The sequence below is a fragment of the Ranitomeya imitator genome, chromosome 3 (genome assembly GCF_032444005.1).
Source record: "Ranitomeya imitator isolate aRanImi1 chromosome 3, aRanImi1.pri, whole genome shotgun sequence".
Lineage (NCBI taxonomy): Eukaryota > Metazoa > Chordata > Amphibia > Anura > Dendrobatidae > Ranitomeya > Ranitomeya imitator.
Genome location: NC_091284.1, coordinates 775,290,972 through 775,313,534, shown reverse-complemented (window position 1 = coordinate 775,313,534; position 22,563 = coordinate 775,290,972). Strand labels below are relative to the sequence as shown.

At 45.1% G+C, this 22,563-nt stretch overlaps 1 protein-coding gene across 4 annotated transcripts in view; it reads right to left on the bottom strand.

Annotated features, from left to right (window-relative positions):
* The window catches only part of PARP4 (poly(ADP-ribose) polymerase family member 4), a 352,799-nt gene that overhangs the window by 243,024 nt on the left and 87,212 nt on the right, over positions 1-22,563 (bottom strand). For all 4 annotated transcript variants that reach the window (XM_069759088.1, XM_069759086.1, XM_069759089.1 and 1 more), the window contains exons 26-28: positions 19,748-19,918; positions 17,209-17,289; positions 14,389-14,469 (exon numbers count right to left, since the gene is read on the bottom strand). In XM_069759088.1, coding sequence (XP_069615189.1) covers positions 14,389-14,469; positions 17,209-17,289; positions 19,748-19,918 — 333 coding nt within the window. The remainder of the gene's footprint in view (positions 1-14,388; positions 14,470-17,208; positions 17,290-19,747; positions 19,919-22,563) is intronic.

Genomic DNA, 22,563 nt, shown 5'->3' with positions numbered 1-22,563 from the left:
GCAAGAAGGAATGAATAATCTTTTTTTAAAATTTATTTTTGTTTTTAAAATAAAGTTCCCGGTAATCTGCCCCCTCCCAACCCCTGTGCGCTTCCCCGCTGGCATTAAAATACTTACCCAGCTCCCTTGGCGCTTACATCCTCTCAGCGTCGCAGCTCTTCCTGTATGAGCGGTCACGTGGTGCCGCTTATTACAGTAATGAATATGCGGCTCCACCCCTATGGGAGGTGGAGCCGCATATTCATCACTGTAACGTGCGGCACCACGTGACCGCTCATACAGGACAAGCAGCGACGCTGAGAGGATGTAAGCGCCGAGGGAGCTGGGTAAGTATTTTAATGCCAGCGGGGGGTGAAAACACGCTGACATATGCAGAGACACATTGATTTTAATGTGTCTACGTGAGTCAGTGTCTCCGGTACGTGAGGAAACTGTCACCTCACGTACCGGAGCCACTGACGTGTGAAACCGGCCTAATAGACTCAAACCTTTCTGGCAGCGGAGGTTGGCACCCTAGGATACGATGTGGCGCCCCCACTCAACGTCGGCTGTCCCATCTGGCCCTAGTCAGACCCTAATATCTACCCTGTTGTGTCCTGGTGGTTAGGAGCACCAGGAATGACCTGATAGTTAAACCTCATACAGGACGAGCTCTGGGATGTGGGAGCTCTGCTGACCGCAAGCCCTAATCCTATCACACACACTAAAAATAGCCGTGGAGAGCTCCTGACCAGACTGTTGTGAATTCTGTGGCTGAATTCACTCCTGTGGTCACAAGTGGTACTGCAGCTTCTGAGCTTCCTCCCTCAGGTGTTCTGGTGAGCTCGTTAACTGCTTCATTACTTAACTCCGCCTGATGCTGCTATCCTTGCTCCTTGTCAATGTTTCAGTGTTGGATCTGAGCTTCTCCTGATTGTTCCTGTGACCTGCTGCTCTGTATAGCTAAGTGCTTTTTGCTTTTTTGTTGCTTTTTTTCTGTCCAGCTTGTCTTTTGTTTTGCTGGAAGCTCTGAGACGCAAAGGGTGTACCGCCGTGCCGTTAGTTCGGCACGGTGGGTTTTTTTTGCCCCCTTTGCGTGGTTTTGCTTTAGGGTTTTTTGTAGACTGCAAAGTTCGCTTTACTGTCCTCGCTCTGTCCTAGAATATCGGGCCCCACTTTGCTGAATCTATTTCATCCCTACGTTTTGTCTTTTCATCTTACTCACAGTCATTATATGTGGGGGGCTGCCTTTTCCTTTGGGGAATTTCTCTGGGGCAAGTCAGGCCTATTTTTCTATCTTCAGGCTAGCTAGTTTCTTAGGCTGTGCCGAGTTGCCTAGGTAGTTGTTAGGCGCAATCCACAGCCGCTTTTAGTTGTGTTTAGGATAGGATCAGGTGTGCAGTCTACAGAGTTTCCACGTCTCAGAGCTCGTTCTTGTATTTTTGGGTATTTGTCAGATCACTGTGTGCGCTCTGATCGCTAAGCACACTGTGTTTCTGGATTGCCTTCATAACACCTGTCATTAGCAAACATAACAGTACAAGGAGCCAAACTAATGATTCTCAATAGAGGGAAAGAAAAAGTTCTGACATCATTTTTTTTTTTTTTTTTTCTGCTCTGTGTTCACTTTTTTTTTTCCCCTAGACATTTGGGTGATTCTGGACACAGGTGTGGACATGGATATTCAGGGTCTGTGCTCTTCAATGGATAATCTCGTTATAAATGTACAAAAAATTCAAGATACTATTGATCAGAAATCTATGTTAGAACCAAGAATTCCTATTCCTGATTTGTTTTTTGGAGATAGAACTAAGTTTCTAAGTTTCAAAAATAATTGTAAGCTATTTCTGGCCTTGAAACCTCATTCTTCTGGTAATCCTATTCAACAGGTTTTGATTATTATTTCTTATTTGCGCGGCGACCCTCAAGACTGGGCATTTTCTCTTGCGCCAGGAGACCCTGCATTGAGTAGTGTCGATGCGTTTTTCCTGGCGCTCGGATTGCTGTACGATGAGCCTAATTCAGTGGATCAGGCTGAGAAAAATTTGCTGGCTTTGTGCCAGGGTCAGGATGATATAGAAGTATATTGTCAGAAATTTAGGAAATGGTCAGTACTCACTCAGTGGAATGAATCTGCGCTGGCAGCTTTGTTCAGAAAGGGTCTCTCTGAGGCTCTTAAGGATGTCATGGTGGGATTTCCTATGCCTGCTGGTTTGAATGAGTCTTTGTCTTTGGCCATTCAGATCGGTCGACGCTTGCGCGAGCGTAAATCTGTGCACCATTTGGCGGTACTGCCTGAGGTTAAACCTGAGCCTATGCTGTGCGATAGGACTATGACTAGAGTTGAACGGCAGGAATACAGACGTCTGAATGGTCTGTGTTTCTACTGTGGTGATTCCACTCATGCTATTTCTGATTGTCCTAAGCGCACTAAGCGGTCCGCTAGGTCTGCCGTCATTGGTACTGTACAGTCCAAATTCCTTCTGTCCATTATCTTGATATGCTCTTTGTCGTCGTTTTCTGTCATGGCGTTTGTGGATTCGGGCGCTGCCCTGAATCTGATGGATTTGGATTATGCTAAACGTTGTGGGTTTTTCTTGGAGCCTTTGCGGTGTCCTATTCCATTGAGAGGAATTGATGCTACACCTTTGGCCAAGAATAAACCTCAATACTGGGCCCAGCTGACCATGTGCATGGCTCCTGCACATCAGGAAGTTATTCGCTTTCTGGTGTTGCATAATCTGCATGATGTGGTCGTGTTGGGGTTGCCATGGCTACAAACCCATAATCCAGTATTGGATTGGAATTCCATGTCGGTATCCAGCTGGGGTTGTCAGGGGGTACATGGTGATGTTCCATTTTTGTCGATTTCGTCATCCACCCCTTCTGAGGTCCCAGAGTTCTTGTCTGATTATCAGGATGTATTTGAAGAGCCCAAGTCCGATGCTCTACCTCCGCATAGGGATTGTGATTGTGCTATCAATTTGATTCCTGGTAGTAAATTCCCTAAAGGTCGATTATTTAATTTATCCGTGCCCGAACACGCCGCTATGCGCAGTTATGTGAAGGAATCCCTGGAGAAGGGACATATTCGCCCATCGTCATCACCACTGGGAGCAGGGTTCTTCTTTGTAGCCAAGAAGGATGGTTCGCTGAGACCGTGTATTGATTACCGCCTTCTTAATAAGATCACTGTTAAATTTCAGTATCCCTTGCCATTGTTATCTGACTTGTTTGCTCGGATTAAGGGGGCTAGTTGGTTCACTAAGATAGATCTTCGTGGTGCGTATAATCTGGTGAGAATCAGGCAAGGAGATGAATGGAAAACTGCATTCAATACGCCCGAGGGTCATTTTGAGTATCTAGTGATGCCGTTCGGACTTGCCAATGCTCCATCTGTGTTTCAGTCTTTTATGCATGACATCTTCCGTGAGTATCTGGATAAATTCCTGATTGTTTACTTGGATGACATTTTGATCTTCTCAGATGATTGTGAGTCTCATGTGAAGCAGGTCAGAATGGTTTTTCAGGTCCTGCGTGCTAACTCTTTGTTTGTGAAGGGATCAAAGTGTCTCTTCGGTGTGCAGAAAGTTTCATTTTTGGGGTTCATCTTTACCCCTTCTACTATCGAGATGGATCCAGTTAAGGTCCAAGCCATCCAGGATTGGATTCAGCCGACATCTCTGAAAAGTCTGCAAAAGTTCCTGGGCTTTGCTAATTTTTATCGTCGCTTCATCTGTAATTTTTCTAGCATTGCCAAACCATTGACCGATTTGACCAAGAAGGGTGCTGATTTGGTTAATTGGTCTTCTGCTGCTGTGGAAGCTTTTCAGGAGTTGAAGCGTCGTTTTTGTTCTGCCCCTGTGTTGTGTCAGCCAGATGTTTCTCTTCCGTTCCAGGTCGAGGTTGATGCTTCTGAGATTGGAGCAGGGGCGGTTTTGTCACAGAGAGGTTCTGATTGCTCAGTGATGAAACCATGTGCTTTCTTTTCCAGGAAGTTTTCGCCCGCTGAGCGTAATTATGATGTGGGCAATCGAGAGTTGCTGGCCATGAAGTGGGCATTCGAGGAGTGGCGTCATTGGCTTGAAGGAGCTAAGCATCGCGTGGTGGTATTGACTGATCATAAGAACTTGACTTATCTCGAGTCTGCCAAGCGCTTGAATCCTAGACAGGCCCGTTGGTCGTTATTTTTTGCCCGCTTCGACTTTGTGATTTCGTACCTTCCGGGCTCTAAAAATGTGAAGGCGGATGCTCTGTCTAGGAGTTTTGTGCCCGACTCTCCGGGTTTATCTGAGCCAGCGGGTATCCTCAAGGAAGGAGTCATTGTGTCTGCCATCTCCCCTGATTTGCGGCGGGTGCTGCAAAAATTTCAGGCGAATAAACCTGATCGTTGTCCAGCAGAGAAACTGTTCGTCCCTGATAGGTGGACTAATAAACTTATCTCTGAACTTCATTGTTCGGTGTTGGCTGGTCATCCTGGAATCTTTGGTACCAGAGAGTTAGTGGCTAGATCCTTCTGGTGGCCATCTCTGTCACGGGATGTACGTACTTTTGTGCAGTCCTGTGGGATTTGTGCTAGGGCTAAGCCCTGCTGTTCTCGTGCCAGTGGGTTGCTTTTGCCCTTGCCGGTCCCAAAGAGGCCTTGGACACATATTTCGATGGATTTCATTTCTGACCTTCCCGTTTCTCAAAAGATGTCAGTCATTTGGGTGGTCTGTGATCGCTTTTCTAAAATGGTCCATCTGGTGCCCTTGGCTAAATTGCCTTCCTCCTCTGATTTGGTACCTTTGTTCTTTCAGCATGTGGTTCGGTTGCATGGCATTCCTGAGAATATTGTTTCTGACAGAGGTTCCCAGTTTGTTTCAAGGTTCAGGCGAGCCTTTTGTGGTAGGATGGGCATTGACCTATCCTTTTCCTCGGCTTTCCATCCTCAGACTAATGGCCAGACCGAACGAACCAATCAGACCTTGGAAACATATCTGAGATGTTTTGTTTCTGCAGACCAGGATGATTGGGTGTCCTTTTTGCCGTTGGCTGAGTTCGCCCTTAATAATCGGGCCAGCTCGGCTACCTTGGTTTCTCCATTTTTTGCAATTCTGGGTTCCATCCTCGTTTCTCTTCAGGACAGGTTGAGTCTTCGGACTGTCCTGGTGTGGATTCTGTGGTGGATAGGTTGCAGCAGATCTGGACTCAGGTAGTGGACAATTTGATCTTGTCCCAGGAGAAAGCTCAACTTTTCGCTAATCGCAGACGCCGTGTGGGTCCCCGACTTCGTGTTGGGGATCTGGTTTGGTTATCTTCTCGTCATATTCCTATGAAGGTTTCCTCGCCTAAATTTAAACCTCGTTTTATTGGTCCGTATAGGATTTCTGAGGTTCTCAATCCTGTGTCTTTTCGTTTGACCCTCCCAGACTCCTTTTCCATACATAATGTATTCCATAGGTCGTTGTTGCGGAGATACGTGGCACCTATGGTTCCATCTGTTGAGCCTCCTGCCCCGGTTTTGGTGGAGGGGGAATTGGAGTATATTGTGGAGAAGATTTTGGATTCTCGTGTTTCTAGACGGAAACTCCAGTATCTGGTTAAATGGAAGGGTTATGCTCAGGAAGATAATTCCTGGGTTTTTGCCTCTGATGTTCATGCTTCCGATCTTGTTCGTGCCTTTCATGCGGCTCATCCTGGTCGGCCTGGGGGCTCTGGTGAGGGTTCGGTGACCCCTCCTCAAGGGGGGGGTACTGTTGTGAATTCTGTGGCTGAATTCACTCCTGTGGTCACAAGTGGTACTGCAGCTTCTGAGCTTCCTCCCTCAGGTGTTCTGGTGAGCTCGTTAACTGCTTCATTACTTAACTCCGCCTGATGCTGCTATCCTTGCTCCTTGTCAATGTTTCAGTGTTGGATCTGAGCTTCTCCTGATTGTTCCTGTGACCTGCTGCTCTGTATAGCTAAGTGCTTTTTGCTTTTTTGTTGCTTTTTTTCTGTCCAGCTTGTCTTTTGTTTTGCTGGAAGCTCTGAGACGCAAAGGGTGTACCGCCGTGCCGTTAGTTCGGCACGGTGGGGTTTTTTTGCCCCCTTTGCGTGGTTTTGCTTTAGGGTTTTTTGTAGACTGCAAAGTTCGCTTTACTGTCCTCGCTCTGTCCTAGAATATCGGGCCCCACTTTGCTGAATCTATTTCATCCCTACGTTTTGTCTTTTCATCTTACTCACAGTCATTATATGTGGGGGGCTGCCTTTTCCTTTGGGGAATTTCTCTGGGGCAAGTCAGGCCTATTTTTCTATCTTCAGGCTAGCTAGTTTCTTAGGCTGTGCCGAGTTGCCTAGGTAGTTGTTAGGCGCAATCCACAGCCGCTTTTAGTTGTGTTTAGGATAGGATCAGGTGTGCAGTCTACAGAGTTTCCACGTCTCAGAGCTCGTTCTTGTATTTTTGGGTATTTGTCAGATCACTGTGTGCGCTCTGATCGCTAAGCACACTGTGTTTCTGGATTGCCTTCATAACACCTGTCATTAGCAAACATAACACCAGACCTAGGCGCCTCGTCACAGCCTAAGAGCTATCTAGCCCTAGAGATAGAAAATAAAGCCTACCTTGCCTCAGAGAAATTCCCCAAAGGTAAAGGAAGCCCCCCACATATATTGACTGTGAGTAAAGATGGAAGTCACAAACGCAGAGATGAAACAGGTTTCAGCAAAGGGAGGCCAGACTTACTAAATAGACAGAGGATAGGAAAGGTAACTTTGCGATCAGCACAAAAACCTACAAAAGACCACGCAGAGTGTGCAAAAAAGACCTCCGCACCGACTCACGGTGCGGAGGGGCCACTCTGCATCCCAGAGCTTCCAGCTAGCAAGACAAAATCATGATAACCAGCTGGACAAGAAAACAGTGAACAAATAATGACTATCAGGAACTTAGCTTCTGCAGGAGAAGGCAGGTCACCAGAGAGATCCAGGAGCGAACTGAACCAATGCAAAAACATTGACAGCTGGCATGGAGTAACGATCTGAGAGGAGTTAAATAGAGCAGCCAACCAAAGGATAAACCACGTCACCTGTGTAAGGAACCTCAGAAGCAGCAGCTTCACTCATAGCCACCAGAGGGAGCCCATAGACAGAACTCGCCGAAGTACCATTCACGACCACAGGAGGGAGTTCGACAACAGAATTCACAACAGTACCCCCCCTTGAGGAGGAGTCACCGAACCCTCACCAGAGCCCCTAGGCCGATCAGGATGAGCCAAATGAAAGGCACGAACAAGATCGGCAGCATGAACATCAGAGGCAAAAACCCAGGAATTATCTTCCTGACCATAACCCTTCCATTTGACCAGGTACTGGAGTTTCCGTCTCGAAACACGAGAATCCAAAATCTTCTCCACCACATACTCCAACTCCCCCTCGACCAACACCGGGGCAGGAGGATCAACGGAGGGAACCATAGGCGCCACGTATCTCCGCAACAACAACCTATGGAACACATTATGGATGGCAAAAGAAGCTGGAAGGTCCAAACGAAATGACACAGGATTAAGAACTTCAGAAATCTTATATGGCCCAATGAAACGAGGCTTAAACTTAGGAGAGGAAACCTTCATAGGAACGTGACGAGATGACAACCAAACCAAATCCCCAACACGAAGTCGGGGACCAACACAACGCCGGCGGTTAGCGAAACGTTGAGCCTTCTCCTGGGACAATGTCAAATTGTCCACCACATGAGTCCAAATCTGCTGCAACCTGTCCACCACCGCATCCACACCAGGACAGTCCGAAGGCTCAACCTGCCCTGAAGAGAAACGAGGATGGAAACCAGAATTACAGAAAAAAGGAGAAACTAAAGTAGCCGAGCTGGCCCGATTATTAAGGGCGAACTCAGCCAAAGGCAAGAAGGACACCCAATCATCCTGATCAGCAGAAACAAAGCATCTCAGATATGTCTCCAAAGTCTGATTAGTTCGTTCGGTTTGGCCATTAGTCTGAGGATGGAAAGCCGAAGAAAAAGACATCAATGCCCATCTTAGCGCAAAAGGACCGCCAAAACCTCGAAACAAACTGGGAACCTCTGTCCGAGACGATGTTCTCTGGAATGCCATGCAAACGAACCACATGCTGGAAAAACAATGGCACCAAATCAGAGGAGGAAGGCAATTTAGACAAGGGTACCAAATGGACCATCTTAGAGAAGCGATCACAAACCACCCAAATGACCGACATCTTTTGAGAAACAGGGAGATCAGAAATAAAATCCATGGAAATATGCGTCCAGGGCCTCTTCGGGATCGGCAAGGGCAAAGGCAACCCACTGGCACGAGAACAGCAGGGCTTAGCCCGAGCACAAGTCCCACAGGACTGCACAAAAGAACGCACATCCCGTGACAAAGAAGGCCACCAAAAGGATCTAGCCACCAAATCTCTGGTACCAAAGATTCCAGGATGACCAGCCAACACCGAACAATGAACCTCAGAGATAACTTTACTAGTCCATCTATCAGGGACAAACAGTTTCTCCGTAGGACAACGGTCAGGTCTATCAGCCTGAAACTTCTGCAGCACCCGCCGCAAATCAGAGGAGATGGCAGACAAAATTACCCCCTCTTTAAGAATACCCGCCGGCTCCGGAACACCCAGAGAATCAGGCACAAAACTCCTTGACAGGGCGTCAGCCTTCACATTCTTAGATCCCAGAAGGTATGAAACCACAAAATCAAAACGGGAGAAAAAGAGCGACCATCGAGCCTGTCTAGGATTCAACCGTTTGGCAGACTCGAGATAAGTCAAATTCTTGTGATCCGTCAAGACCATCACACGATGTTTAGCTCCTTCAAGCCAATGTCGCCACTCCTCGAATGCCCACTTCATGGCCAACAACTCCCGATTGCCCACATCATAATTGCGCTCAGCAGGCGAGAATTTTCTAGAAAAGAAGGCACAGGGTTTCATCACCGAGCCATCAGAACTTCTTTGCGACAAAACAGCCCCTGCTCCAATTTCAGAAGCATCAACCTCAACCTGAAAAGGGAGCGAAACATCTGGCTGGCACAACACAGGGGCAGAAGCAAAACGACGCTTCAATTCCTGAAAAGCCTCTACAGCCGCAGAGGACCAATTGACCACATCAGCACCCTTCTTGGTCAAATCAGTCAACGGTTTAGCAATACTGGAAAAATTAGCGATGAAGCGACGATAAAAATTAGCAAAGCCCAGGAATTTCTGCAAGCTCTTCACAGATGTCGGCTGAGTCCAATCGTAAATGGCCTGAACTTTAACAGGGTCCATCTCGATAGTAGAAGGGGAAAAAATGAAACCCAAAAATGAAACCTTCTGAACTCCAAAGAGACACTTTGACCCCTTCACAAACAAAGAATTCGCACGAAGGACCTGGAACACCATTCTGACCTGCTTCACATGAGACTCCCAATCATCCGAAAAGACCAAAATGTCACCCAAGTATACAATCATGAATCTATCCAGGTACTCTCGGAAGATGTCATGCATAAAGGACTGAAACACAGATGGAGCATTAGAAAGCCCGAATGGCATAACCAGGTACTCAAAATGGCCCTTGGGCATATTAAATGCCGTTTTCCATTCATCACCCTGTTTAATTCGCACAAGATTATACGCACCACGAAGATCTGTCTTGGTGAACCAACTAGCCCCCTTAATCCGAGCAAATAAATCAGACAGCGGCGGCAAAGGATACTGAAATTTGACTGTGATCTTATTAAGAAGGCGGTAATCAATACAAGGTCTCAAAGAACCATCCTTCTTGGCCACAAAAAAGAGCCCTGCTCCCAATGGTGACGACGACGGACGAATATGACCCTTCTCCAAGAATTCCTTTATATAACTCTGCATAGCGGCGTGCTCTGGTACAGATAAATTAAACAGACGACCCTTAGGAAACTTACTACCAGGAATCAAATTAATAGCACAGTCGCAATCCCTATGAGGAGGTAGGGCACCAGACTTGGGCTCTTCAAATACATCCCGGTAATCTGATAAAAACTCAGGGACTTCAGAAGGAGTGGAAGGCGAAATTGACAGCAATGGAACATCACCATGTACCCCCTGACAACCCCAGCTGGACACAGACATAGATTTCCAATCCAACACTGGATTATGGACCTGTAGCCATGGCAACCCCAAAACGACCACATCATGCAGATTATGCAACACCAAAAAGCGAATATCCTCCTGATGTGCAGGAGCCATGCACATGGTCAATTGAGTCCAGTACTGAGGTTTATTCTTGGCCAAAGGCGTAGCATCAATTCCTCTCAATGGAATAGGATACTGCAAGGGCTCCAAGAAAAAACCACAGCGCCTGGCAAACTCCAAGTCCATCAAATTCAGGGCAGCGCCTGAATCCACAAATGCCATTACAGAATAGGACGACAGAGAGCAAATCAGAGTAATGGACAAAAGAAATTTAGACTGTACCGTACCAATGGTGGCAGACCTAGCGAACCGCTTAGTGCGCTTAGGACAATCGGAGATAGCATGAGTGGATTCACCACAGTAAAAGCACAGCCCATTCCGACGTCTGTGTTCTTGCCGTTCAGCTCTGGTCAAAGTCCTATCACACTGCATAGGCTCAGGCCTATGCTCAGAGAATACCGCCAGATGGTGCACAGCTTTGCGCTCACGCATGCGCCGATCGATCTGAATGGCCAAAGACATAGACTCATTCAGACCAGCAGGCGTGGGAAATCCCACCATGACATCCTTAAGGGCTTCAGAAAGACCCTTTCCGAAAATTGCCGCCAGGGCACATTCATTCTACTGAGTAAGCACAGGCCACTTTCTAAACTTCTGACAGTACACCTCCGCTTCATCCTGACCCTGACACAAAGCCAGCAAGATTTTCTCTGCCTGATCCACTGAATTTGGTTCATCATAAAGCAATCCAAGCGCCAGAAAAAACGCATCAACATCACGCAATGCAGGATCTCCTGGCGCAAGGGAAAATGCCCAGTCTTGAGGGTCACCACGCAACAAAGAAATAATGATTTTTACCTGTTGAACGGGGTCACCAGAGGAGCGGGGTTTCAAAGCTAGAAACAGTTTACAATTATTTTTGAAATTCAAGAACCTAGATCTATCCCCAGAAAATAAGTCAGGAATAGGAATTCTAGGCTCTAACATAGGATTCTGAACCACAAAATCTTGAATGTTTTGCACCTTTGCAGTGAGATGATCCACACAAGAGGACAGACCTTGAATGTCTGAATGTCCATATCTACACCTGTGTCCTGAACCACCCAAAGGTCTAGGGGAAAAGAAAGACAAAACACAGTGCAAAGAAAAAAAAATGGTCTCAGAAGTTCTCTTATCCCTCTATTGAGATGCATTAATACTTTGTGGCCAGCTGTACTGTTGTGACCTGGTTGTTAGGAGCACCAGGAATGACCTGATAGTTAAACCTCATACAGGACGAGCTCTGGGATGTGGGAGCTCTGCTGACCGCAAGCCCTAATCCTATCACACACACTAAAAATAGCCGTGGAGCACTCCTGACCAGACCTAGGCGCCTCATCACAGCCTAAGAGCTATCTAGCCCTAGAGATAGAAAATAAAGCCTACCTTGCCTCAGAGAAATTCCCCAAAGGTAAAGGAAGCCCCCCACATATATTGACTGTGAGTAAAGATGGAAGTCACAAACGCAGAGATGAAACAGGTTTCAGCAAAGGGAGGCCAGACTTACTAAATAGACAGAGGATAGGAAAGGTAACTTTGCGATCAGCACAAAAACCTACAAAAGACCACGCAGAGTGTGCAAAAAAGACCTCCGCACCGACTCACGGTGCGGAGGGGCCACTCTGCATCCCAGAGCTTCCAGCTAGCAAGACAAAATCATGATAACCAGCTGGACAAGAAAACAGTGAACAAATAATGACTATCAGGAACTTAGCTTCTGCAGGAGAAGGCAGGTCACCAGAGAGATCCAGGAGCGAACTGAACCAATGCAAAAACATTGACAGCTGGCATGGAGTAACGATCTGAGAGGAGTTAAATAGAGCAGCCAACCAAAGGATAAACCACGTCACCTGTGTAAGGAACCTCAGAAGCAGCAGCTTCACTCATAGCCACCAGAGGGAGCCCATAGACAGAACTCGCCGAAGTACCATTCACGACCACAGGAGGGAGTTCGACAACAGAATTCACAACACTACCCACACCCAAACCCAAACACCATACACACAACCAGACCTAGGTCACGCTAAAAATGAGAAAAATGGCACAAATGAAAAAAGTTTTTGGAAAAAATATATTAAATAAGATTAAGATATGGCACAAGATATATTGCTGCACTAGCTATGATATTTGCGCAGAATATTGCACAGCAAAAAAAGTGCCCTATGTCTCCCTTCTATGCACTTGGAGACCAAAAATATGATTTCAACTGTTCTTGTATGTTTTCATAAATATATATACACGTCTGTAAAGCACAGAATAGAGGGGAGCAGAGGCCTCCCAGAACATTAAAAGTTGGAGACCACGATAATAATATATAAGGTGCTCTTGTGCATATTAAGCTATTTTACTGCCATAATTAGCTTATAAAATAGATTTGCCATGACCTGGTCAAAAACATAGCAGACATGGACAGAAGCTTCACATAAATGAGGAATTTCAATAATTGCTCATAGCCGCTGCCTATGCAGCATCAATAGTAAAAAGATTTAATGTTAAAAAAAATAAAAAAATCATTATATTCTCACCTTCCGTCGCCTTTCCTGCTCCTCGAGACGCTCCGTGCCCAGCCACGTAGTATATAGCACAGACACATAGTATATAACACAGACACGTAGTATATTGCCCAGCCACGTAATATATTGCCCAGCCACGTAGTATATTGCCCAGCCACGTAATATATTGCACAGCCAAGTAGTATATTGCATAGCCACGTAGTATATTGCATAGCCACGTAGTATGTAGCACAGAGACGTAGTATATAACACTGCCCATGCAGTATATAACACAGGCCACGTAGTATAGAGCACAGCGATGTAGTATATTGCCCAGCCACGTAAAATATACCACAGCCACGTAATATATAGTACAGCCCACATAGTATATAGCACAGAGATGTAGTATACTGCCCAGCCCACGTAGTATATAACACAGCCCAAGTAGTATATAGCAATGTGGCACCATATCCCTGTTAAAAAAAGAATTAAAATAAAAAATAGTTATATAGTCATCTTCCGTCGGCCCCTGGATCCAGCCCAGGCGTTTACCGACGCTCCTCGCGATGCTCCGGTCCCAAGAGTGCATTGTGGTCTGGCGAGATGATGACGTAGCGGTCTCGTGAGACCGCTACGTCACCATCTCGCGAGACTGCAATGCATGGACCGGTCACCGGAGGGTCGCGAGGAGCGGGAAAGGGAACAGAAGGTGAGAATATAATGATTTTTAATTTTTTAAAATTATTTTTAACATTAGATCTTTTTACTATTGATGCTGCATACGCAGCATCAATAGTAAAAAGTTGGTCACACAGGGTTAATAGCAGCGTTAACGGAGTGAGTTACACCGCGGCATAACGCGGTCCGTTAACGCTGCCATTAACCCTGTGTGAGGGATGACTGGAGGAGAGTATGGAGCGGGCACTGACGGCAGGGGAGTAGGGAGCGGCCATTTTGCCGCCGGACTGTGCCCGTCACTGATTGGTCGCGGCAAAACGGCCACGACCAATCAGCGACTTGGCATTTCCGTGACAGACAGACAGACAGAAAGACAGACAGAAAGATGGAAGTGACCCTTAGACAATTATACAGTAGATTCTGTGACCAACAAGGATCTGCTAAAGGATCAATAACCTGAATAAGTCTCGAAAGAAGAGAAAGTAAGGCTATGTCAAACTCTTTTTTTTAAATGATAAAAAACTAAGATTTTTTTTTTTCAAGTGGAAATCACTTTAGGAAACGTTCCTTTTTTCGCAAAGTTTTTGGAGGAGTTTCTTTCTTTCCTAAAGTGGTTTTGAAGAGTTTTGGGAGAATATTTTTTCCTATTTTTTTTTTTTTTGTAAGTTTCTAATTTGGAGCAAATTGCAAATTTCACTTTTTTCCCAAACTGTAGGAAAAAAAAGCTGAAAGTTCTTCACATGAACAGCAAAGTGGATTTCTGCTGAAATCAATAGGAAGAGTTTTTCTAGTGTTTTTCAAGTGTTTTGAGGAGGATTTTGGAGTGGATTCGCTACACTAAACTTCCAAAAAAAATGTGTAATGTTTTGAGCCTGTTTTGATGAAAGTATATGTTGGGAAAAGCTTCCAATATTTACCGCTAATGTCTAGGTGTACGGTGGCATCACTGCAAAAGAAAAAAAAAGTATTTCCCCTTTTATGGGGAATTCGTAGACGCCACACAATGAATCCGATGACGCCTGTCATTGTCAGTTATTGCACTGACCTCATTCTCATTTTCCTTTTCCAGCAGAATTCCATCCTCGTAGTCTTTTACTAGAGCGCGAGCTGTAAGGGTGTGCAGCATCTGGACACAAGGAGATCAAAGTAATGTTAGCTAAAATATGTAAAGGAAATTGAATTTTTCTGTTATTAAATGCATGTATTCTGAATTACGGTAATAACGGTAATAATACATTTTACAACCACACAATCAGTAATCCGCAGACATGAGACCTGTATCTTCCATTATAAGGAATCTGTTACCAGGTTTTTACCACCTAATCTGAGTGCAGCATAATGAAGGGGATTCTCTCAAAAAGACAGCAAGCAACTCAGTAAGTGACACATCACTGGAATCAGGCTCTCTGCCTCTATATCATGCTGCTCTCAGATGGGATAGCAAAAACCTGCTGACATTCCCTTTAATGTTGATGTTTGATTTACACATTTGTTCTGTTCCATTTTACACATACTGCATGCATTTAAGAATGTAAATGAAGCAAAGGATTGTGCTAATAATGTCCTGCCTTACCTTCATTTTTTTTTTGTTTGGCAACTGTAACAATTCTGTGCTTTTACTATTGTTCGATAAAACAAGTTTTACGAAAATAAAAATATTTGGAATTGGGTCTCATTAAAAATGTTCAGCTTGTAATGCTGATTGTTTCCTTAACTGATTGCCGGCTACGGAATGAGATTAAAGGGAACCTGTCAGCAGGTTTGTAGACCCCAAATTAAATTTCTCTATGTAAAGTTCCTGTAATCTTGATAAAGTCTGTACCTTTTGTATTATAAGTCATTGCCTCCATTTTCTAGAAATCGATCTCCAAACTTTCAAGCAAATAAGCTGCAAGTGCAGGGCACCTGGTCTACATTAACAGCTCTCTGGCCGCTCTCCCGCCTGCCGCCGGCCTCCATTCAGTGGCTGATGGGTCACTCCGCTCCGTCATCCGCTCCTCCGCCCAAGATCTTGCACAAACGTCGTCATTCCCGGGAGCATACGGAGCATGGTCCTCATGACATTCAAAAGTAGGGGCTACATGCGCCGCCGCCCCTGGGAATAATGTGTGAGATCTCATGCGAGGGAGCAGAACACAGAGAAGAGTGACCCATCAGTCACTGACAGGAGGTCGGCAGCAGGTGGGGAGCGAAGGAGATCGGCCAGAGAGCTGGAAGTGCAGAACGGGCCCCCTGCACCCGCATCTCATTTGCATAAAAATTTGCCAATGGATTTCTAGAAAACGGAGAAAAGGCCTTCTAAAACAAAAGGTATGGACTTCATCAATATTACAGGGACCTCACATGGAGGACATTAGTTTGGGGTCTAAAAACTTGCTCGACAGATTCCCTTTAATTGACTGAGCTGGTTGTATTTGTAACTCTAAGGCTACTTTCACACTAGCGTCGGAATCTCCCCGTCGCAATGCGTCGGGGAGAGATTCCGACGCTAGCGTTTAACGCATTGCACAACGGAGGCAGCGGATGCATTTCTCCGGCGCATCCGCTGCCCAATTGTAAGGTGCGGGGAGGTGGGGGCGTAGTTCCGGCCGCGCATGCGCGGTCGGAAAAAGCGGTCCGTCAGGAGCAAAAAACGTTACATGTAGCGTTTTTTGCTCCCGACGGTCCGCAGAAGCATGACGCATCCGTCGCACGACGGATGCGACGTGTGGCAATCCGTCGCAATGCGTCGTCAATACAAGTCTATGGGGAAAAAACGCATCCTGCAAGCACTTTTGCAGGATGCGTTTTTTCTGCAAAACGACGCATTGCGGCGGATTGCAGTTAACGCTAGTGTGAAAGTAGCCTAAAACCAGGAGTGGGTGATAAATACAAAAGTGGTGCATATGTTTCTGTTATACTTTTCCTCTATTTGTTCCACTCCTGGTTTTGGCTTACAAATACTGATGTAAAATACTGACCAAATACTGCAAGTGTGACGGCAGCCTAATCGGTCGCTTACTGAGGTCCTCTCCACTGAGGAATCACCACATCAAAGGAGAGCTGAACTTTCATGTGATCATTAATCAGCTGCTAGGAGCTCATTGAAAGACATAAAAAAGTTACAAACTCCACATGGAAAGGAGCTCACTGATGGATCCTTAATGAACTCATTCTGCAGCCAGCAAAAGGCAGTGCAACACGGAGGCTATAGAAGACACACCATGCAACATTTTTACTTAACGTAAACATCATTCTAACCATAATACAAATGCATTTAATTAAAAAGTAGAAAAAAATGCCCTTGGAGGTGTTCAACTTTATAGGCTTTAAAATAATGTACTTCAAAGAAATATATTCTACAAAGAACAGATTACACAACAGTGAAAAAATCTGCCCCACCCTGAATCACATCTTTACTGAGAGCACAGGTCACAACTTGATGGACTTAAGGTCTCCATACACATAAGCCAACGTCGATGGCACCTGCTGGTTCGAAACGCGTTGCCTTTTCCCCCATGCAATATGGAAACTATTTTAATGTATCCCAATAAAGGATTATTTTTAAAGGAGCTGGAACCAAGTCTTCTTCATAACTTGAACCTGCCAATATCGGCATGTTGGGCCAAGAGTCTAATATGTCTGGAGTCCTCCCAACTCTCAACCCAACAGATGTTGTCAGGGGATATAAGGATCCGGCAGGTGCGATTTTGGACCATCGATCCTTTTGTTCTCCGAGATAAGCCACCTCCAGAAGAGTCTGCCAGCGACTCTCCCATAGAGAACACAATAAAATCCTTACAGTGTCACAGCTTATATTCTAGGGCAAAAAAAAACTTTATTCAGGACATAATGTCAATAAATGGAAAAATAGGGAGTAACATACTGTTCCAGTCGTCTTCTGCAGCTCAGTGGTGGAAACCATGTTCTCAAGCTCCTCATTATCAACTAATGCCTTTAGTGTTGCCTGTAGTTTGAAAAAAGAAAATTTATTTGGATATTTTACACTTTTAGTCCATGGAAAACGATGAAGCAAGGTGACGCTGGAAAAGCTGGCAGTCATTGCATGAGCAGGAGACGTAGGACTTGCAGGTTTTTCTTTAAGTCCTGGTAGAAAGTCTTAACCTACGATACCCTCAGATAGTGCAGCATAGAAAATGTAAAAGGGTCCTGCACCAACGACTTAAAAAGAGAAAAAAAAAAGCAAACACAGGTAGTACTCACCCTACCCAGGTCCAGTACCGGCTCTCTGGCATTGCACAGATCTCTTTGGTTGGGCTGAAGGAGTGACATCACGACTACAGTGCAAATCAAGAGTGCAGGCAATCAGGGAGCTCTACAGCTCGTGCTGTCTACGTCAGTAGAGCCTTGAGTTCAGTGATTGGCTGCAGCGATGATGTGCTCTCTATAGGTAACATCACAGGCTGCAGCCAATACACAGAGCCCAGGGCAGTTGTGGAGAGCCAGGGCTGGACCCAGGAGAGGTGGGGAGGGCGAGTACTAACAGTGTTTTTTGTTTTACAAGAATGAGATCATTTCGGCAACCGGTGTTTTCAAAGTGGAAAATTCCTTTAACACACATTTCTTTAAATCCTAATCCTAAGAGTGGTGCAGAAGAAGCCGCCAAGGATCTGCCTTGGACTCATCATCCGAAACATATAATACCCAGACGGCTTTTCAACGTGTGTGTTCTCTGAAACAACGCAGTATTTCAGAGCAAAACTTATATGGCCGCAATACCACAGCCAGTGTCCGATGTACGAATCTCATGTCAGGTTCCTTTCAAATTTCCATAATCCCCTACCCAGTAGATGTAGGCAAAACGCGTGTTCGGACCAGTATGTGTCAGCACACCATCTGGAAAGTGCATCAGACTGCGCTCTTTTACCAACATGGTATACCGTATACTTTTTGCAATCGGTCCCTATCACTGATGGATGCCTCAGAAGCCATCCTGACTGTGGCCACGATCGGCCATGTATCTCCTGAATGTATGCCGACCTACATTTCCATCCTTCTACACACAAAACTTCAAAAATTTCCATAATGTAAAAACTTTATGTTCAAATTTTTGATAGAACCACACAGAAAGTGGAAGAGACTCCTCACTGGGGTGACGATGACATTCCTTGTATGTGCATTGGATCTTTATATTTTCTGTATTAACAAGGAGGTCCTTCACGTAACACCAAAATTACTTGGAGTACTGACCCATTTTTATTTTTAATCTATACATAGAATCATAGACTGTTAGAGTTGGAAGGGACCTCCAGGGTCATCGTGTCCAACCCCCTGCTCAATGCAGGATTCACCAAACCATCTCAGACAGATGTCTGTCCAGCCTCTATTTGAAGACGTCCATTGAGGGAGAATTCACCATGTACACGCTTAGGTGGCCCAAGGATGTACATTTTTCTACTGTGAATAAAACATTCAGGGCTTCATTAATGCCACAAGATTTGGGCCCAGAATTGTATTAAGTTTACAACCATGATTGGTTTTGGAGATGCAATAAAAAAAGAAAATCGGAACCCTCTAGCTTCATCCAGGGTTTTTATATTTGCCAGACATGCAATATTTTACCACAAAGGTCTATGTCAAGCTTGATAAAGATCTTTGTGGCTGAAACGTTGCATGATAAAACATCTTGGATGACGCTTGGGTGCTCTGGTTTTCCTTCTTTATTGGATCTTAAGTGTGTCTCTCGACCGTGATGCACATATTGAGACCGGAAAGCGTGCGGCTTCTTTTTTTTCTAATGGTTTTGCAAATGGTCAAGGTACTGAGGGAGCAAGTTTCATCTTTTCATTAATGGTGAGTATTGTGTTGCATCATCGAGAACTGCATGAAGAAAACTGCACACGGTCCTTCGCTATGTGCACACAGTTTTTCAAAGAGTTTTTGAAGCAGAAACTAAGTGGAAACTCTCCAAATCTCAAAGCTCCTCAAAATGTTGAGTTTGTGTTCAGTTTTTGCTCTAAGGCTACGTTCACATTTGCGTTGGCGACGCAACGCACAACACATGCAAAACGCATGCAAAAACGCATTGTTTTGTGATGCATGCGTACATTTTTGGCCGATTTTGGACGCAAAAAAAATGCAACTTGCTGCGTCCTCTGCGCCCTGACGCTTGCGCCAAAAAAGACGCATGCGTCACAAAACGCAAGACAACGCATGTCCATGCGCCCCCATGTTAAATATAGGGGTGCATGACGCATGCGTTGCCGCGGTTGCGCCCGACGCACCGCAAATGTGAACGTAGCCTAAGAATTCAACAAAAAGTCTCAGTGTGCACATGGCTTTACTATGATTTGCTTAACTTCCTAAAAATGCAGTGACTTGCGGTAAAACCTGACCATGTTGGACGTTGCTGCCGCATGCATAGTCGCCCTCACCGTGCCACCCCTGCACCATAAAATACACACCTGAGTGCAATAAGGCACAAAGCCATACACAAAAAGACTATCATTAGAGAATATGGCTTGTATGTTTGCAGGCGCTTGCAGGAGCTCAGAAGGGTTCTCATTAAACTGCCTCCATTTCACTGAAACAGCTGTACACGCTGAGGAGTTCAGCCGATTACTTTGTTTCTCCATCTGCAAGAGAAAATGTAAAGCAGAAACTTATTGTTACAATGCTGAAAATGGACAATCACAAATTTCTCTTTTCTTATTACAATGTTGGATCTGATGTGAGAGAACATTGAGGGCCACTGATATAAAACTAATAAAAGGAAAAAGTTAAGGAATTGCCAACTGCAGTCAACTAGACTTTAGCTCTCAATTCTGAAAGCATTATGCTGTCTGCCAGGGAAAAATGAATTAACGATGTATGGTACAGCAGCTGCGGCGCCCCTGCACGTGTCCCCTTTCTCCCCTGCAGGGACGCCGTCTCTCCTCGCAGGGCTTGAGCTCTGCAGGAAGGTCTCCTGGGAGAGTGCTTAGGGCGCGTGTGCTCCCTCCTTTTTAAAGGGGCTGCGTGTGCGCTTCTGAAAATGTCCACAGCCAATGGCTGTGAACCACTAGGTATTTAAGGCACCTTTCCCAAAGGGGAGGTGCCTTAGCAACTTCAGTAATCAGTATAATTCCTGCTGCCTAATTGCAAGGTTGCTGTACCTGTGCGCTCTGAATCTGATCCTCTCTGTCCCATTTACCTGACCCTGTCTGCTCAGTCTGCACCTGCCTATCCTCCTGTACCTACACCTGAACCCAGGGCCGGACTGGCCATTTGGCAGTTCTAGCAAATGCCAGAAGGGCCAGTCTGGTTGTGGGCTGCCTTGTGTGCTACGTTGTTAACAGAATCAATGTTCTCAAGGCACCCATACTGTTAACAGTTGTGACGGAGTACAAAGCCGGTCACTCTGTCACTTACCTCAGCATGCCATGGGTATAATTAGAAATATTGGTCTTGTAGTAAATCTTCCTTTCCTCCATCCAGGATAATATTAGTAATATATCCCATCAGGTTATTGGGGACAGGGACACCATGGGCCTGTGTGATTTCAAATGCCAGGGCTGAATTTCATCCCCAGTCCGTACCTGCCTGAACCTGTCCTGCCTGTGCCTAGTCCGGTTCCTGATCTGTTTGAACCAGCATCTGTGATCCCATACCTGTGGTCGTACCATGTTCCTGTACCTGTTCTGCCTATGCCTGTATCTACATCTGTCTACTAGCCGTATGCCTTCTGTTAATCCAGTTGCTGGCGGTCCTGTTTCCCTGCTCCTTTGGGGGTCAGCTGCTGCGACTCTGGGATCTGTCCTGGAGTAGCACCTTGCGTCCAAGTCTAACCACACCATCAGGGGCCAGGGTGGATAAAAATCAATGTTTTTTTTTTAAAATAAAAAAAAATCGGATTTTTTTGATTTAAATCGGATTTTTTTCAATAAACTGCTTTTTGAGGAAAATATTTTACCATCCAAAGGTTCTTCCATCATGAGATAAAGCTGAGTTGTTTAACTCAGTAGAATAAAGGCTGTATATGTGTAACATTCACAATGCCATGCTCTTCCAGAGGTTTCTGTAGGATTAGTGGGCAGTTTATCTCCTATATTATCACAGACGCTCGCTTTACTTACGCAGTTCTCAAAACTGAATTTGACTCCGCAGAGGTCCCAGCCTCTTCTTCACGGCAAAAATGTTACAACATGAACAGAGTTGAGAAAAAGACCTTAATCCTATTGTTCTACAAACCTATGAATACAGAATCAACCCCTTCAGTGCCAAGTCCAAGAAGTTAGACAATATGTTTCTGATTGTTTGGAGTGGAATAGATCTGCACAACACAAGAAGAATGTGAATCTAAGTGTGAGGAGGAGGAAGGGCAAGCAGACAAGAAAATGAAAGTGAAACTTTGAGCACAATACTGCAGCATAGCCACAGACAGACAAGTCTGGATGTGTTTGTGTGTACGATCTGAGGTTTATTACATTCTTTCCTTATAATGGCAGCAGGCCATAAAAGAGACCCAGTTTGGGAATATTTTAATGAAGCTCCTTCGCCTATCGGTAAGGCAGGCATGCGTGCAAAATGCAAACGATGCAACAAAGAGATGCAAGGCCTGGTGGCGCGAATGAGGCAACATCATGAGAAGTGCGGTGATGAAGATGACCAAAGAAACACTTCTGAACAGGCAGGATCTTCAGGTTGGTAAACATTTTTATTGAATCCTATTTCTAAAGACTGAACTGTCATGTGTGAGAAAAATTATATTTCTTATTATTACTGCATGTTACTGTCATTTGGTACAGTTATGAAGAAAAACAAATATTCCTTTTGGGGCAGGGGCAGTGATGTGTTGTGTACAATAAGCAGAAATTGTATAAACAATAAAATAACAGCATTGACTTTTTTTGTTTAGGGGAATTCATGGATTCTGGAAACTATCCACCTCCAAGATCACCATCATCCTGTTCTACAGTTTCAGAGTTATCCATCCAGGATAGTGCTTCATTAGCAGCAGCATCATCATCAGACACCCACAACCACATATCACCATCACCCAAAAGGAAGAAAAAAACTTTACCTCCTGGAACCACCATAGATAGGTTTGTGATAAGAACTAGCAGATTAGAAAAAGAGTTGATTGATGAAAAAATTGCCCAGTTTATTTATGCAACGAACTCTTATTTCCGTCTGACTGAGAACCCACATTTCATTAATATGGTTCAGTCACTGAGACCAGGATACAGTCCACCCAGCAGAGTTGATGTTGCAGGGAAACTGCTGGATCAAGTGTATGACA